This window comes from Coturnix japonica, chromosome 4 (assembly GCF_001577835.2).
Source record: "Coturnix japonica isolate 7356 chromosome 4, Coturnix japonica 2.1, whole genome shotgun sequence".
Classification (NCBI taxonomy): domain Eukaryota; kingdom Metazoa; phylum Chordata; class Aves; order Galliformes; family Phasianidae; genus Coturnix; species Coturnix japonica.
The window spans coordinates 1,326,266-1,342,414 of record NC_029519.1 but is presented as its reverse complement, the minus strand read 5'-3'; the positions used below and the strand labels follow the sequence as shown (position 1 = coordinate 1,342,414).

The window sequence follows — 16,149 nt, the reverse complement described above, 5'->3', positions numbered from 1 at the left end:
GTATATTCATTTTCATTTCCTTCCACCCACAGCTTTCAGTCCTGCCCTGGGGTGATGCTGTCACGCAGAGCCTGCAGGGCATTGTGGGGTGGGGTTGTGCATCTCCTCTCTCCCATCCCCGTGGATGAGTGCAGAGTGGATGGTGAGGTTTGCACACAATAAAACTCACATAGGGCCATCCCCAGAGCATTACCTGCTCTGTGCCCTGTGCATGGCTACAGGCAGCCCCATGATGGTGGTATCCCCAGCCCTGAAACCCAATTGCCATCAGCAGAAGTGCTGTTATTTCATTACGATCTCTTTTCTGGCCCACTCAGTATTTTCTTGACACAGTTGCCTCCAACATCTGCTTCTCGTCTCTGCTCTCTGGCTGTGGACATATTCAGAAATGCCTTTCGTCTTTCAGCTGCTTGATGTGTCTCCTGTCTTGTCAACAAAGCTCACAGCTAACTGAATTCAAATATCATTGCCAAACTGGCTATTGTGTATCTTACCCACAACTAATTCCATTCAGCTTCCATGTAAAGGAACATGGGGAAAAACAGCCAGGCAAGCCTGAAACTGCTCAGGAGTCTAGAGCTAAGCTGAGCTTGTCCTGCAGGTTGAGTTGAGATCTTCTCCTCCTTTCTACCAGGAAGCTCTAGCAACTTTCCCAGTCTCAGGGTCTGCCCTCTTTATAGGGTGCTCAAGGCCCAACCTGGGGCTCAGTATCGAAGCCCAGGGTCTGTGCCCAGAGCAGCAGGCATCCAAGTGACAGCAGCTCCTGCTGAGAGTCTGTCCCTAATGCCATGGCTGCCCCTGATGCCAAGGCTGTCCTTAATGTCCTGTCTGTCCCAGTGTCAGCAGTGTTTGATCCTTTGATCTGTATCATCTGTTGTCACAAAACCTCTAAGTTTCGTGCTCCAGCTCTGCCTGCAGCTGCCCTTGCTCCTCTCCTCCCCCATAAGCACAGGCTTGCTGCTTTTGGATAACAGAGGCTGCAGCTCTGAGGCATTGCTGAAAAAGCAAATACAACTTCTGACCTCAGAGAGGAGCAGCGTTTTGCCTGAGTAGGAGGTCAGCAGCTCCGCGATGTGCACGGCACTGCCTCCTCCCTCTAATATCCCTGCAGCATCCTCAGAGAAAAGCCCTTTTCCTTCTCCAAAAGTCCCAATCCATGTGACATTTTCCTTATTCCACATTATTTATATATTGGACAAAGCTTGCCCTAAGGATAGCATCTCTATCTGGTGCAGTGTTCCTGTATTCCTGTGGCTCAGCCTCTCTTACATCTTGCTTCAGCTGCCTAACAGCAAATCTGTGCTTCCTCATGTCCATTATCAACACTGAGCCTCACAGCTGGGGGTACCCCAAAGCACTCCCCACCCTTCCAGTCTCACCAGAGCTCCTTTTGCACCTTCCCCCCAGCAACCTGCCCTGCACAAAGCCACCATGGCTCCATCCCATGCCTAGGTGGTGGGTGATGGACAGGCAGTTGGAATGAATGATCTTCAATGGTCTTTTCCAACCTTAAATAAGGATTCTATGATTGTGCGATTCAGAATGGCTTTACAAGGAGGAAAATGCAGAGTATGGGCTGGGTGAGGCAACACCAGAGATCCCAAACCCAGGTCTGGGGTCTGCAAGGACCTCAGCTGTGGTTTGCTTCAGTAGACACAGGAAAATCTGACTTGTTACTGTGTGTTTGTAGGCTTGAAATGTAAACTGTACAAAAGTATCTGCTTATAGCATGACCTCTGAACCTGAGGCTTGCTCTCTGAATTCCAGCTAACCACTGCGCTGCTGTGTTTACAAGAAAAATGCATGTTTTCTGCATTCTCGGGGCCACAGCTTGTCTCAATAACAACGTTCTTTGGGAAAAGAAGGTGAGCCAGCCCCGCTGCCCAGATAAAGCTGTCATATATTCCTCGTCCTCTCTTTCAAGAAACAAAGAAAAGAAAAAGGAGTTGCAGGGCAGGCAGGCAGGCAGCCCTTGTGAAGGATGCTGGCTCCCCACCGTGGCAATGAGCGTTAGTTTACTGCTATGTGTGGTGCATCCCAGCTGGGGTGCAATGGATGGCAGTGGGATGCAGCACCCAGCCCTTGTCCTGCAGGAGCTGCATGGGGTGGATTGTGCCTCCTGCAATGCAGGCACTTCTCCACGGCCCTGCAAACAGACTGCCCTGTGCCTGGCAGAGGGTCACAGCCACACTGAACTCCGTCCTCAAGGGAAAGGCAAAAAAAACGTGTGTGTGAAACCAAAACATCGCAGATGCTCCTTATTGGCGTGTCTGACATTGAGAAACAGATGTTTCTGGTCTGGGTGTCTGTCCGGCCTGATTTTAGGAGGGAAAATAAAATAAGAGTTGAGTTGTGCAGTCCATCGCATCTCCGGTGTTGAGTTTGTGGCTGTGGCAGATGCCAGCCAGAAAGGAGCACCATGGGCTGAGATAATGGCATTGCCAATTGGAGCACCCCTGGCACAGGGATGGCATTGGGTAGCATTGGCTTTATGGTCAGGGAAAGTAAAAGTGGAGCAGTGCATTAAGCAGAGCTGCTGGCTGTGTGACTGAGGAATGCCTGGAGAAAGAGGGTCTGAAAAATAGGGTGAGGGCAAGTGAGATGGCTGGCTGTCTTTCCTCCTCTAAATACTGTCCAGCCTCTTCTGCAGCTGCTAATCCTGCACCAAAATGATTAAGGTCATAACAGCTCATGTGAAGAGTCTTGCCTGTCCTGGTTGGACTGTCCAACCACTCCTACTGCATAGTCTGGATGTGGGCAATGTGGGCATCGTCTTCCTAGCAATGACACAGCAGCCATGGAACAGTGGCCACATCTGCTGGTGCAGATCTGTACGTACAGGCCATGCAAGGTCTTGCTCATTGCTGGTGAAAATGCAGAGCTAATGGCAGTGTCTGCGTTGGAAGACAGTGCTTTGTAGCCAAAGATCCACTCTGTCTGTAAAGAAGCTTCATAACACTCTCTGTATGAGCAACTTCCATGGAATTAAGCAGGAGCCATTACTTTGGGAGTGACCCATGTAAAACAAGAGGCATTACTTTGGGACACAGAGAGGCTTTCCTTTCTCCCCACGGAAGGGCTGCGTTTCTTAGAGCACCGAGCTGAGCCCCACGCTGGCAGCAGATGCGCAGCAGAGGGCACTCTGTCCCCGGCCGTGTGTGCTCGGGAGGTGCAGGCAGCCCCCAGCCAACATCTGGGGGCTTTGTCACCCCAGCATCCCCCATAGCGATGCCCTCAGTGCCTGCCTGCTGCTGTCAGGCACAGCTATAGCCAAGCAATAGCTCTGCAGAGCCTTCCTGCTGCCCTTTAGAAGCACCCAGAAAGAACCACCTGTTGCATTTAGGAGCCGTTTGCAGGGTACAAACTGAACCTCTTCTGCTTTTGCAATGCTCTCACCAAACATTGTTACATTATGGAGATGTATACAGTGCAGCTCTTAAAAAGGATGTTTTTCATATTTGTGCTCAAATATATATATATATATATATATATTTATTATTATTTTTTTGCTTCTCTAGAAGCCTTTGGTGCTGCTGTGCCCTCCCTCTGTTCCCTGTTGGGTTTCAGGGCAATGAGTAGCAGTGCTTTGCTGCTTGCAGGCTTTGGGGAGAAGCGTTTGGTTCTTTCCATCCCAGTGCTACCAGGCAGTGCTACTGACTGGCAGGGAAGGCTCTCCCTGAACTGCAGTGCTTTTAGATGAGGTTGGAAGGTACACACATCACCATGTCCACCACTGTGCCATGCTCACTTGTCCCAGTGATTACTTATCACCAGGCAGACCAGATATCCCCCAGCTGAGCACAGGGCAAGCAGGTCAGCCCCAGCCCAGCACTGCAGAGAAGCCCTCAGTGTGTGAGATGTGACAGCTGTGGGCTCTCAGAGCTCTGCAAAGCCCTGGAGCAGCAGCAGAGTGCTCTGGGCAGGGCTAGGACTGCTCAGTGTGCAACCCAGATGGATGCACTGCTTTTCTGCTTCTGCTTTTGTTATCAGGGAATTGGAAGTAAAAGTCAGAATGCAAATCCAAGAAGCAGACAATAAAACCCCTTGTAGCAGAAATGCTAAATTAGGGCCTGAAGCAGTAGTGGAACTCCTGGTGGGAAGGCAGGGCCAGCCCAGGGGAGCTCAGGTGCATGCAGTGACGGATCCACCCCTTCCCAGCCCTCATTTAAGGACTGGCAGTGGCACTGAGGTTATTTTGTTGGAGTTCTCTGTGTGTCTGAAGCCTTCTAAGGTAAAGCAGCTTTTTCCTTTTGTTTTTGGGTCTACACTGAGTGTACCCTTGCTCACTGCAGCCTGTGACTTTGTTACTGTGCTCTTACTGCTGTGCTTCCATTGCATCATAGAATTACAACCCCGTTTGGACTAAAAATTCGAAGAAGAATCGTGATGTTAGACTTACGTAATTAAGTAGCAACATCTACTTGCTACAAAATAAGTGGGACAGAATCTGCGTGCACAGCTCCAGGCTGTGGGTGCACTGCAGTAAAGCAGGGCTGTGTTCTCTCCTCCTCCCCATCCTTTGCTTTCCCAGCAGAGGGCACCGCGTGCGAGTGAGAGGAGCAGCACTTGGATTGATGCACAGCACGGAACAGGCAGAGGTGGGTGCGGTGGGCTCTCATTGCTAATATCCTCAGGGCTATTTTTAATGTGATTTGAAAGGAATTCTGTGAATTAAAGAAAATCGAGGCAGCATCCATTACAAGAATTAGTGCTTGTTTTCCAGGGTTTCTTAGGCACTGGTGCCAAAATATGCCGAGATAACTCAGTGTCTCCTAGCGACATATCTCACTACAGGGAACAAAAGCCTTTGGGCTTGGTCTGATGATGTGGATCGTGTGAGGTCTAAATTCAAGTCCTTCACTTGTGTCATCAGTGCTTGAGAAATCAAATCTCCGACAGATGACCTCTGCGTGGCACAGCACTTCCCTGTCCCGTTCCTTCTCAGAAATGACTCCTCAGACTGCCAGCAAACTTTCTTTGCGAGAGTGAAGGCATGAGGGAGGCTGAGCTGCTGCTATAATTACGAAGTGAGGAATACATGCTCCTTATCTGTGGCAGTGTATTTGAGCAGTGCTGTTTCAGCCATTCCTGTGGCCTGGGAATCTCCCTCTTTGTGCACCATTCCATATCTATCCCAAATTTCCTTTCATTCCAACTTGCTGCTTGGCATAGTGTGACCACAGCAATTCAGCTCCCACTCAGCCCACACTCAGAGCCCTGAATTGCTGACATCTGTCAGCTGCTGTCCTGATGCTCCTCAGTGCAGCTGTGCTCCCTGCCCTGCTGGGTCCTCTCTTGCTCTCTTGGATCTGTATGCTGGAATTGCTTATCTACTGCTGGCTTCAGGCCTCCCAACTTCAGCAGCAGACAATAAGGGGCTCTGCAAGGATTTCACAACCCTACCCACTGTGGCTGATGTGTGCTTTGCTACTTGGCAGGTGCTCAAAAAGAGAGCTTGGAAAACCCTTAAAAGCACTGCAATGCTGATTCTTTCTAGAGAGGAAAGGTTCTAAGTTGGGTGCCAAGGTGCTGGCTTTGAGTCTGGTGTCAAAACACACCAAATGCAAATGGAAGGTCTGGTGGCTGTGTCAGTGCCTGCCTGCAGCTGCCAGCCTGGTGCTGAGCTCCCTTCTGCCCTTTGTCTCTACCACCCTTCCACAGGGCAGTGAGGCACAGGCACACATTGTCTCACCCCTGGAGGCACCTGAGGTCAGGCTGGAAGGGCACTGAGCTCCTAATGGAGCTGGGAGGGTCCCTGTTCATTGCAGGGAGTGGGATCAGCTGGCCTTTAAAGGTCCCTTCTAACTCAAACCTCTCCGTGACTCTATGGTGACCGCAGTGCCAATGAAGGCAAGGCTGTGCGTGCTGATTTTACTGCAGAAATAGCCCTGAGCTCTTGACAAACACGGAGTCGGTGCAAAGAGCAGCCTGACCTCGTGGCCACAGCCCTGTGAATGAGCAGATCATCAGCCCACACTGAGAAGGAGTCGTGCTTCAAGAGCAAAAGAAAAACAAATAAAATCCCACATCTATTGGCAAGGTTGTGGAGAAATCCCCCTTCTTGTGATGGTTTTGAAACCTCATATCAGAACGCAAACAAAGGCATTGAGGCAGCTGTCATCAACCAGAGAGCTGTCTGGGGATTCCCAAATGCAGTTGCTGCTGATTTACTCTGATGCTCAAAGTGCTGCCCCAGGGACAGAGCTTTCCTGTAGAGCATCCCCCTCTGCCTTTGCCCAGTGTGTAGGAAAAGAGTCTTCCATAACAGCAGAAGGGGCTCCTCTCCCCAAGTTGCCAAACTGTGCTGCACCTATGTGCTGACACTGTGTGAGGCCCTGGGATTGCTGAGCCCCTTGGGGGGCACTCTGCTGACAGGGGAAAGGAAATGCTTTGTGTTATCAGTTCTATCATCCTGTGTAAGGTTTGTTTCCTCTGTGCTCGAGGAGGTGATCAGCAGTGGAGGGGATGGGGACTGCTGCAGAGTGTGGATTTACCCTTTGCTTTGCAGATGTAGGACGGGAGATGCGCCTATGTGGAAGCAGCATCTCTCTGTCCTTTGGTTTTTCTCAGTGTCTCCATTTGCCTTACAAGAAGTCAAATGTGGTCTAAATGTTCCCTAATAAAAATCATGCTGAATTTCTTAGCCATGGTGATCTTATGGTCTAATGCAAGACCTCTGTTCTTCAACACACGTCAGAGGGAGGAGGTAAATGCTCTGCTCCCAACCTGTCCTGTAGGCACCAAAATCAGAGGTGATCAATCCTCTGACTTCAGTACAGAGGATAAAACCCCCATGGTGCTGTGATAGTTGCTCTCCCTGAAGCCCATAAGGGCAGAGCCATAGCAATCAGCATTGGCAGCAGCCATTCTTATGGGGCTGTGGTTACTTCTGCAGAGGGATGTTGATCCCTTGGCTTTTGCATTTTACCTTAGCTTATATTTTGTTTGTTGGAGCCTCTTTGAGAGGGTAATTTGCCTTTCAGGGAAATGTGTCATTAGCAGATAGTGCGAAGAGATTTCAGAGCCACAGGATTACGTGTTTCTGTGTGTATATCCTCAGCTTTCAAACAGGAAAAATCATAGACGAGTTCATTGCTTGCTAATGTGCACAAAAGCAGGCAGCAGGACAGCATCGCTTTGGCTCTGGCAGAGATAACCTGGCTTTACACTTATTTTTGGATAGATGTCCAGAAGTAACTTCTCAGCAACTAAAAACCTCTCTGGAGGAATACCCAGGGTGATATTCTGGGGTGCAGACCATGCTCAGTCGTGCATATATGACAGTAACCTCCACTGAGCCCTTTGATTCTGTAGGATAGAGCAACAGCATTAGCATCAGCTAATGTCCATCCTTACAGTCACTGGCTCATTCACATTATAGGAAGGAGTCACTCTGGAAGGAGGAGAACAGAGATCAGTGCTGAGATTCTCAGCTCTCTTTGCTCACCCTTTGGAGGAGGGTCTTGTTGCCCAGGGCAGCCTCTGAGCAGCGTGGACTTGCTGGCGTCTCAGCACAATTATGAAGTCTCCATCTCCAGAAGACAACATCCTCTTGTGCTGCTTCCTTGCTTTTCGGTGCCATGGCCCTTTGGGTTACATTGAACTGCTGCTTAGACTGGCACTGAATTTGTCAGACACTGAGTAGGCACCCAGAAGATGAACCCATGGCAATAATTTCATCGCCTGTTACAAATAGACCCAGGTTTAAAACCTTGAAGATAAAGCAAGAAATAGACCATGCAGACTCTGAGGGCCACAGAACTGACCTGATGGGAAAGCAAAGCAGGCAGTGTGATTTCCCAAGGGGGGAAGCTGTGCTGCTCTACAGCTGCTGCAGGAATAATGCTGCTCTCTGGGCAAGAGCAAAAGAAGCTGCACACACAGCTTGGTTTTAGGAGCCCAGCTCCAGCTGTGAGTAACTTCCTGCTGCGTTTTGCTATAGGCTGCCTCCTTCTGGGTGCTGTCCAAGCCAAGTTGTGCTCAGTAGTTGCTTTCATCATTTCCTTAAGGAAAAGATGGTTGGTTTAAGGGCAAAACACCCATCACAAAAATCAGGCACATAAATGCTGCTGCCAGGTGTGGGGTTTGGGACTCAAAGTCCTGTGGGCCTTTTGTAGCAAAACTCTGATCTGCTCTCAATGGGGCATGGGCAAATGGAGGAGCTGCTGAAAGCACAGCAGTGAGGGATCCTTGGAAAGAATACACATTTCTAACCATGTGTGTGCTTTGACAAGCAGAGCTTTATTGATTGCAGCACTTCAGGTTTCTTTTCTCTTTGAGCTTCCAGAACCAGGACACATCACAGTACAAGTTATTAACTCCTCCTTGCAGAAGCAATCAGCTTAGTTAGGCAGCATCCTAACTGATGGCATTGCAGCAAAGCTCATTAGGAGATGTGTTTTGGTGCTGCCCTGATTTGCCATGAGCCCTCTGTGTGCTTCTGGCCCCTCATTCCTGCAGGCAGTGCCTCTGACGCTGCTGCTATTTGTTGTTATGGCACTTAAGCTGACAGCCTCTGCAATGTTTCTTTATAATGACCATATCCATTGCTTCTTGGTTTGCTTTTTTTGAAGTCTATTACTGCAACCAAAGGACTGTTGTAAAGAATTGTAGCAGCTGTAGGTAAGAGCTCAGTGCTTTCATCACTTAGAGCCAGCCACGTACACCCACATGGCCACTGCTTGGGTTCTGATGTAGAAGCAGAGATCTGGTGGGGGGTAGCAAGGACTTTGAATGAACACAGACTGCAGAACACACCAAAGTGGTTTCATCTCTCAAACGTCCCTTGGACTCCCCTTATCTCCTGATCCTACTGCTGAGCCCCGTGCTTCACCTGAGTTAGAGACTGTAGGACATAAATAATGGTTTTAGTATACAATTTTACAGCTCTTGGCTCAATGCATCCCTGAGTGAGTAAGCCTCTAAGTGTTGTTTTTATATAAATATATTTGGATAGCTTCACTTCTCACCATCCTTCACAAGATGCCATTTGTTTTACCTGCAGAGCAAACAGACTCCAGACTGAGAACACCCAATATGGCACCGTGCTGCTTCATGGCACAACCTATGGGTTCCAGGCTCCCACGATCCTCATCACCAAGCTAATAGCATTAGAAAACAGGCCACATTTTTGTTCCAAAACACAAGCCCTGGCTTCCTGGCTGTTGGAAGGTTTTCAGACCACTTGTGTTGGAGGGCCTTCTGCCTAGTGTTGACATGCTGATCCCTTTGGCCATTTACACTACTTTGTTCTCACTGCAGATCTGTTGGACACGCTGAAGAATATTTTGTAGTAGATGTACACATTGACAATCCTTAGAATAATGCCCAGGAGGTAGCTGAGGGCCCTGAGGAGGGCTGCAGCCCCGCTGGAGAGGTGGAGCAGCCAGACACCAGGGCTGCAGGACGGAAAAGTGCTGCTGGCCTTCAGGACATCATCAACCTGCAGCAGGGCACACTCAGCAGCAACCAGCAGCCAGATGGCCCTGGAGGTCAGCCCCGCATTCTTCACTGTCCGCAGGCTTCGGGACTCCATGGGGAGGAAGGTGATGAGGTATGCCTCCACAGCCACACAGCTGAGCAGCAGTGCACTGATGTGCGTGTTGGCCATCAGGAGGTTCTGCAGCAGTGCTGGTGTGAATGCTGTGTGTGGGATGGCAGCACTGGAGGTCCACAGGAACAGCTCAGCAACAGCACTCACAAAAACAAGGAGGTCCGCTTTTGCTAGGCTAGAGATGAAAACTGCAGTGGATTTGGAGGAAACTCTGGAGGACTGCAGGATGAGCATCACGTACCCACTGCCCAGCACACCCAGCAGGGTGCTGATGGCATTAGAAGATGACAGGACAAGGTACTGGATGTATTTAAGCACTAGGTATCTTCTGAAATCCTTCATGTGGTCTCTCCCTCTGGAAATGCCAGCTAGGGAAGCATACCTGGAATGCATATAAAGAAGGTGGTTTCATGTAAAACTGGTAGGATACATTCCAGACAAATATAACATGCTTGTACAGACACTCTCACACTGCAGCACTGCTGTGGCATTTGTTTTTACCCAGATTTAGAGTCGTTCAGTGTGTGAAATCCTCACAGAGCATCAATTATGAAAGGAATGGCCTACAAACCCAGGGGATCTTAGCATCTTCTCGTAATTAATGCAGGGAACTGTAATAACTGGGCAAATACTGGGAAACTAAGGTCAGAATAGTGAGAATAGTGCTACTTCCATTATTCAAGGGTGTTTTTTTTTCCAGCTTGCCACAGCGAACCAACAGTTTGGCAGCAAGGAATCCATTGCCTTTGAAACTGGATGAAGCAGTTTCAGAGATATTTGTGATTATCACTGAGGAGTCCTAAACTCCAGAAAACTTGGAGAAGAAAAGAAGACCCTCAGGGAGAAACAAGAGGGGCCCCTTCCCAGCAAGCTGCTAAAATAACCCAACACATTATCTTAGTGATGGAGTGGAGATAAGGAAACACAATGGGGATTTCTCTCAGGTGAAGCATACTGAGTTGGCCAAGCTCCCTTCTCTAGCAGGGTGATAGACCCTGGGGGCAGAAGGCAGTTAACAAGCATCTACAACGATTTCTATATAAAATTCAAGATATGCGTATAAAATGCATATTTTGGATTTTATTAAGACTTTTGATATTGTGTTATAAGACATTCTTAAAAAGGACTAAGACAGGCAATGCAGACGAGGAGAAGCTACAATTAAATCATGCCTAGAGGGGCGGAAAAATGAGAGGCTAATTATCCAAAATGGTAGGAATTATGTGTCAGAGGAGGATCTGCAGAATAAGGGACAGGGCCCATGCTTATTGAGTTAGCTTATGAAGTCTGCTGTAACACATGAGCAAGAATGCTGTAACCATTTGTGAGGCTGGCAGTTTGGGAAAGGTATTGACTGCTGGCAGTGTTTGATGTGGATTGAAGCCCATGAAAGAAAGCTAAAACATGATTCAGAGAGGAAGGAGTCATCATTGAGCAGCTTGGATTAGAAGAGATGCTCATTTGTTAAATTGCTCTGATGTCAATTAAGATCGCAGATGAAGGAAATGGCAATGTTGCTCCCCCTGGTAGGAGCACCCCGGGGCCTGTACTGCATGCAAGGCCTTCCTGTAGTTACCCAACAGAACTGGGTGGCTGCTGTGTTTCCTGCTTGATTTTTATTGTCATGAGACGATGCCAAAGTGGTAATTCTGTGTAATTCCTGAGGAAAAGCACTACACGAGCCAGCATTTGGGAGGGTGGGATTCCCGTTGCTTGTTGAGGCTTGGTTACTCACACAGACTGACTCATCCAAGATCCGTAGGCACCTTTTATCTTCTATTTATGTACCTGAGCCAACCTGGGGGAATCCTTTGCCGAAGAGGTAGGAAAAACTCAGCTGTACTGTGGCTGAATTTGGATGTGGTTCATCTTACCTTCATTTTCCACAGTGATTAACTAGAAAAAATACATGTTTTCTGTCAAGAGCAACACTTCCCTGTAATTCAGTCTCCCTCCATTAAGACAAGGGTCTTTGCCATTGCAACCCCTTACAGTCCACTAACCTGCCAGGACACGGCATTGCCTCACTGCTGATGGAAGTAGAGGTGAAGAGGAGGGTTGATCTCTGAGCATCAGTTTGACCACTTGCTTGGATAAAGACCATTGCTGGAACGAGGATCTGCTGTTGGAGCAACCCCTCCCAACCTGCAGTGTGAAAGGTTGTCCCTCTAGCTGGTAGTGGAGGAAAGCCAAGCTGTGCTACGTATAGCTGAGCTCTGATTTGTTCTGTTACTCAGGGAAGTTCCTCCTTATCTTGACTCAAGGAATCACTAAGGTTGGAAAAGAACTCTAAGATCATCAGGTATGTTAAGGATGGGGTTTTTTTGACAGTGGATCTCTATAATGAATTCTTGCATGATGAAAAGTCCCTGTGACCTGGCTGCTGCGTGAAGGAGATCGATGTTTTTGGCCAGAGGACTTCAGCTGAATTCAAGGCTGTGATTCCCAGGAGGGGAGCAAACAAATTAGAACTGGTTTGGGCGGTTCAATGGGCGAGGGAAGTGTGCAGCTCCTTGACCTGGGGTTTTACATCTCCTCTGGAGAATGTGCAGATAAACATTAACTGCAAAATAAACTGAACCAAAAGGAAGGCTTGCCATAAAACCAGGCTTCTTCAGTCTGTCTGTCCATTCAGGTATTTCCTCCATCTTTCTTTCCACATAAGTTTGAAAGGAAAGCAACACCTCCAACTGGATTTACAGCAGATCTTCATCATGGCCATGTGAAGCATTTCAGCACTGAGCTCCTGGGTACTGAGGGTCCCAGGGTGATGACCCAAAGCCCCTCCTGATGATGGGTGCTGCTCAGCGCGTTTTTCACATCTTCTCTTCCTGAAATCTTTACATAACACTGCATTCCACGTAAGGTTGCAATGGGCTTTGGAAAGGAGTTGTAGTTTCCCAAAGGATGATGCCTTCCCACTGTCCATCCAAGATGTGCCCGAAGTGTCCCTCCTGCTCCCAATACAGGGCCATTGTTGTTGCCTCCATCTACCCCTTACACACTGTGATTTGGTGCTTACAGCTCCCACCCAGAATGCAGCTGAACCAGGTTCCATTTCCTCCCTTGCCGAGGGCATTGGGATGTTTATCTCTCAGCAGCTGGCTGTAGGTGGGAATGCTTCTCCTTCCAACTGAGGAACCTGGCAGAAATCAGCCAGTCTTGGGGCTGGGAGAGCTCCAAGTGCTGCCAGGATGCACTGCTCCAGTAAATGGAGAGGAGCTGGGCAATGCTCCTGGCACAGGGCAGCCCAAACCGTGCCAGCTCTGAGATCAGGGCTCTCCAGCAGCCTCTCATGGTTCTGTCCCATGTCACCCACTGCTTCAGTGCTTCCTGGGGACAGTGCCATTCAGATAGGTTCTGTTTACACTTTTTCAGACGAAGCCTCAGCCCATGGCACATTTCCATCTACTCTGGGTTTTATTCCCTACCAAAATTATCCTCCTGGGACACCTCACAAATTCCAGTGAACAGTGACTTCCACAGCCCTCGTTCTGTCCTTGCTATGCCTCTGCAACCTGCGAGGTACATAAAAATATCCACTGCTCTCAGCAAAGACTTCCTTCCAAAATTCCTCTTGGAATCATGCCTAAGAACACACAGGGGAGCAGAACACCCAAAGCACCACCGACCTCCCTGACTGCCATTGGGCGCTGTGAGCTTCCACTCTGTTTAAAAGCCAAAATACTTACATTTGCTGAAAAAAGCAGCTGGTGTTGTCTCTCCCCATCACCGTGTGCTGTGTGTGCTCCGCAGCAGTGCGCCGTTCCCTTGGATCACTCTCAGGCTTTTATAGATAATGCCGTGCTCACACCACGTCAGAGAGGGTTTTGCTTTGTCGAGCTCCATCCCAGGGAGGTTTCACAAGACCTGAATCATGGTAGTATGGACTGCCTCAGCACTTTCAGCCGTCTGGAAAAACTGATGGCCTTTGTGGCAGGGGAGTCCCAGACACTTCCTCAAACACACAGCCACATCTGGAGTGGATTGCGGGGGAGTGTGGGCTCACAGTGCATGAGTTATTGCATGCTGGTTGTGAACACAAGGAGTTTCTTGTGAGCACTGCAATGTACCTGGAGCAGTGCTGCAGCCTGCCAGACCGGGCCATCCTGATGTGTGTTTGTGTTGGTGTTGCTGGGGTTACCTGGGTGTGATGCTGTGACGCTGACATTGGCCTCCACCTGTTGTTCTCTGGGGGTGACACAGGTTGAGCAGAGGGTATTGGATGTGGGTGAGTCCTGTCACATGGCTCAGTGTGGTGGGGAAGGGGAGAAGTGTCCTGCAGACACCACAGAGGAGAGCAAATCCCATGAGAGGAGTGGATATTAGCAACAATTCCTTCTCCCAAAGAGCAGTGATGTGTTGGCACAGCTAAACATGGACGGGGAGCACATGGAGGTGCTCCAGAATGGCAGGGATGTATCACTGAGGGATGTGGGGATGGGCACCAGTGGGGTGGGCTGGGGGTCTGAGAGGGCTTTCCCAACCTGACTGTTCTATAAGCATGGGGCATTGCTCCCAACCCATCCTAAACACCAGGCTCACACTCAGAGCTCCTACAACAGAACAGAGAATTAAAGGTGCTGATAAAGGCTGTGCTCCTTTGCGCCCTGTGAGCCCAGCTTTGGGCTTTGATTTCTATTTGGTTTTGTATTTGATTTTGATAAGAACAAGTTCATGTGTGCTGCAGGGGCTTTTATTTTCACAGCCACCTTTCCTTCCCATGACATTGGAGCGTTTTGCTTGTCAGGATGACAGAACAGACTTCTCAGCTGTGAGAGCGCAAATCCTGCAGGTGAGTCACACACCTCCCCAGCACCCTGCCTGTTCATAACCTTTGCCCATTGCTGGAAAGATAAAGGAAACCCCTCCACTCCTCCCAGCACCACAGTGCCTCCTCCAGCCTGCAGCCTCTGGGCAGCCCCACTCACCTCCCTCCCCCTGGGTCCACACACAGTGTCCCTTCCTGCACACCCAGCCCCTAAAAGCTGCCTTGCACCGATCTGTGTGTGAGCATGAGATGATTTCCAGTGCTTTTCCATACCCTGTTTGCTTTGTGCTACGCCCTTGTTTGAGTGCTTGGCCAGCTCTGTACATCGGTTAATGCTGTTCTTCACCTTTCTTTCTTTCCCCCTTCCCCCACCTCTTGGAGACTGGAATACAATCTGATTTCACTAGAATTCAACAGCAGGTAAGAAAACATTGATTTCTCTGCCCAAAATGCTCCACTTTGCTTTTCAAACCAGAGCATTTCCAGCGCTGCTTTGCTTCCCACTCCTTCCCCTCTCTCTCACTGCTGACCCTCTCCCCTGCTTTGTAATGCACCCCCCAGGGGCTCTGCCCATCTCAAACAATCCCATTCCTGGTTTCTTCCCTTTCATACCATGCAGGGATCTTTTTCGAGGCAACCCAGTGGAATGACATCACCCGTACTGCATGGGTGTTGCTGAGGTTTTTTCCCAACGTTCTTGAAGATTTTGAGGAAGCTGTTAGAAAGCAGATTTTGTTTCCAATTACTCTGCAGCTCCATTCTATGAAACGAGTCCAAATTTATGTTCTTTGTGGCTTAACCCTTCCTCAGGTCATGCCAACACCACCATTCTCCAGCCATCCTCCTTGCCCTCTCTGGGATGTGCACCCCTTGAGGAGCAGCAGGAATGCACTACAGCTGTGCATGGGTAAAGCAAGACATGGAGGATATAGAATATTTGTTTTCTTGACTCTGTTCTCCATTTCTGCAGTAAGTGCTGGGGTGCATGTGGCTCAAATGAATTCATGGGCCCTTTTTGCACAGCTGATAGGACAGGTTTCTCTATGAAGGAGCAGTGAAAAGATTTATGGCCTCATCTTTTCTGTCTAATTGAATGGATCAAGATAAAAGGTCAAACGGACAAAGTAATGGTGGTGAAGCACAGAAGTGTAGGAAGAACTGAGATGCATGAAGGTTAATGCAAATCTTGCCTGGTTTTGGCTTGCTTGTTTCCTTCCCTTCTGCTTAGCCAGCATTTCTAATTATGAAACAAGCAGTGCATTGGGAAATGCCTCACCCCAGAGCACAAGCAGCAGGGAGAAAATTCCTCTTCATCCCTGTAGCGTTGGGGATCTCCTGCTTGAAGCTGCATGTTCTCAGCTGATGACTTTTCCAAGTGAAGATGCAGTAGCCCTGCAGTGCTGGGATCACAGCCCTGGGATCTGAACTGCAACACACTCTGTGCAAACCCCTCCTCAGCGCTCACACCCATTTCTTCCCATCCATCACGTGGTTTTTCTGCACACTCTTACCCCTGTTTGGGACCCACAGAAGCAGAGCAGAATGTTTTTGCTGCAGTTACTGACCCAGTGCTTTGTCTCAGTTTGTTTTTAATGTCTCCTTGTAATGAGATTTCCTCCCTCCTCTGAGGCCCACTCTGGGAGATCTCCTTGAGGGTGGTGATGCACTGGAACAGGTTGCCCAAGGAGGCTGTGGATGCCCCATCCCTGCAGGCATTCAAGGCCAGGCTGGATGTGGCTCTGGGCAGCCTGGGCTGCTTGGTTGGTGACCCTGCACACAGCAGGAGGTTGGAACTGGTTGAGCATTGTGGGCCTTTGCAACCCAG

General features: G+C 49.2%; 1 protein-coding gene and 1 long non-coding RNA gene across 2 annotated transcripts; one reads left to right on the top strand and one right to left on the bottom strand.

Annotated features, from left to right (window-relative positions):
- Nucleotides 1-8,146: 8,146 nt before the first annotated feature.
- On the bottom strand, nucleotides 8,147-13,665 carry LOC107312653 (lysophosphatidic acid receptor 4-like). Its single transcript, XM_032444529.1, has 3 exons — nucleotides 13,627-13,665; nucleotides 13,246-13,423; nucleotides 8,147-9,935 (listed from the first exon to the last, which is right to left on the bottom strand). The coding sequence occupies exons 2-3, from the start codon at nucleotides 13,281-13,283 to the stop codon at nucleotides 9,242-9,244; spliced, it is 732 nt and encodes a 243-aa protein (XP_032300420.1). The 5' UTR covers nucleotides 13,284-13,423; nucleotides 13,627-13,665; the 3' UTR covers nucleotides 8,147-9,241.
- Nucleotides 13,666-13,710: 45 nt separating this feature from the next.
- On the top strand, nucleotides 13,711-16,037 carry LOC116653403. Its single transcript, XR_004307150.1, has 3 exons — nucleotides 13,711-13,784; nucleotides 14,262-14,348; nucleotides 14,706-16,037. It is a non-coding gene; the product is annotated as an uncharacterized LOC116653403 (long non-coding RNA).
- The last annotated feature ends 112 nt before the right edge of the window (nucleotides 16,038-16,149 follow it).

What these genes read in the sequence shown, in the direction of transcription:
- LOC107312653 (XM_032444529.1), bottom strand. Translation starts at nt 13,283, where the DNA reads ATGGGGAGAGACAACACCAGCTGCTTTTTTCAGCAAAT. An exon ending in AGCTGCTTTTTTCAGCAAAT is followed by an intron (nt 9,936 to 13,245) that starts GTAAGTATTTTG and finishes TATGCATTCCAG; the next exon opens with GTATGCTTCCCTAGCTGGCA.